This window comes from Zophobas morio, unplaced genomic scaffold (assembly GCF_036711695.1).
Source record: "Zophobas morio isolate AGI-343-1 ecotype UQ-CSIRO unplaced genomic scaffold, CSIRO_AGI_Zmor_V1 ptg000011l, whole genome shotgun sequence".
Classification (NCBI taxonomy): domain Eukaryota; kingdom Metazoa; phylum Arthropoda; class Insecta; order Coleoptera; family Tenebrionidae; genus Zophobas; species Zophobas morio.
The window spans coordinates 42893-44323 of record NW_026972116.1 but is presented as its reverse complement, the minus strand read 5'-3'; the positions used below and the strand labels follow the sequence as shown (position 1 = coordinate 44323).

Sequence of the window (1431 nt, the reverse complement as noted above, 5' to 3'; positions counted from 1 at the left end):
GATTTTCGTTCTGTTTGTTATTTTTGTTCGCGAATTTCATTTGCTTACCTAGGTGGGAACAAACGCCGTGGAGCGTCCCCTAGAGTCTTCGTCATTTCTGGAATCTTGATAGCCTTGTTTGTTTTTTTTTTCTTTTGTAATAACCATCGCATCCACTTAATAGTTACATCGATTAGGGATTTTCGTCGGAATTCAACGTTTCGTAAGTTTGCCACTAGAGGGCCAAACTTCCGTTAATTCTCGCTTCGTTACCTTGCCACGTCATCGCAGGTGGAAGGGAATCCATTTTGCTTTGGTACTTCGTGTTGAATGGTGTTGGGGGTTAGTGCTTTCCTCTTTTGCAGTTCGTTTTAGCAACCTTTTATTTGGTGTTACGTTTGGAATCGCATTCGTTGGATCTGTTGGGTCCCCTAAAAGGTGCTATCGCTTGGAGCGCATTTGTGAGCTGTAAAAGATATAGTGCATTCGAGCACTACGACTTTGTCGGATTTTGGGTTAAGGGCACTAGACCATCCCGCTAACATCGGAGAAGCTGCAGTCGATCCGCAGGTAAATCTTTTGATTAGCTTTTCCCTGGCATCCCTTCGAACAGTGGTTATGGTTATTTTCATGTTAACGATAATATTTTGCTACTTACCAAGTGCATGTGACATGTGGAACCCTTGGGGTTGACTGAGTTCGAACATCTTCTCAGACTTTGCTCTCCTTGCAGCTTTTTTTGTTTTGTCGCTGATCTTGCTATTCCCGTGATCGAAAATTGGAGCCAGTTTCGAGTGGGAGAACGAATTCTATGAATTCCAACTGTCGTGGGCAGTTGTGAGCCCTCCCAGAACAGCTGGAGAATCACCAAAAACCTCGACTCGACATCGACTGGAACTTCGCTGCGACGCCGCTGTGTTTCGACATCTCGTCGTGGATATCGAAGGAGGCAGGTGCCCATGGTACTTCCATTCCATCGCATTAAGATTAAGTATTAGTCGCCTTACCGTTTCTTTATTGTATCGCAACTCGTTTCGAAGTTCGGCGTAACTAGCACTCGCACATAACCTAGTAATAACAATCGGTAAGAGTGTGACGCTTCGCTCTACGTTAATACCTTCGTACGTACGTTAGGACTACCGAGCGTGTGGCCTACTTCGTTTATCTCATAGCCCTCGAAATAATTAAGCAAATCGTTATTCGTTACGACCCCAACTAACTTGTTCGTTTCGTAAACATCGTTCGTATCGCTCGTATTTATCGTTAATTAGTTCATCGCCTTTCGTAATTAAACTATCGTTCGTATTGCTCGTATTCATCGTAAACCGTTAGTCGCATTAAATCGTTATCATTAATATCTTACTCATTTCCTTTTGCTTACTTATTTAGTTATTTATCACTCTTATTTTATTTTTAATTAGTGACCTTAGGTTTTCTTGTAACCAATAATTT

The 1431-nt window shown here is 42.2% G+C and overlaps 1 protein-coding gene across 1 annotated transcript; it reads right to left on the bottom strand.

Annotated features, from left to right (window-relative positions):
* Positions 1-491: 491 nt before the first annotated feature.
* Positions 492-961, bottom strand: LOC135127391 (uncharacterized). Its single transcript, XM_064053838.1, has 2 exons — positions 638-961; positions 492-582 (listed from the first exon to the last, which is right to left on the bottom strand). Exons 1-2 carry the CDS (start codon positions 959-961, stop codon positions 505-507), a joined length of 402 nt encoding a protein of 133 aa, XP_063909908.1. The 3' UTR covers positions 492-504.
* Between the last annotated feature and the right edge of the window lie 470 nt (positions 962-1431).

Coding starts and splice junctions, on each gene's coding strand:
- LOC135127391 (XM_064053838.1), bottom strand. CDS start 961: ATGCGATGGAATGGAAGTACCATGGGCACCTGCCTCCTTCGATATCCA. Junction 583..637: donor CCACATGTCACATGCACTTG/GTAAGTAGCAAA, acceptor CACTGTTCGAAG/GGATGCCAGGGAAAAGCTAA.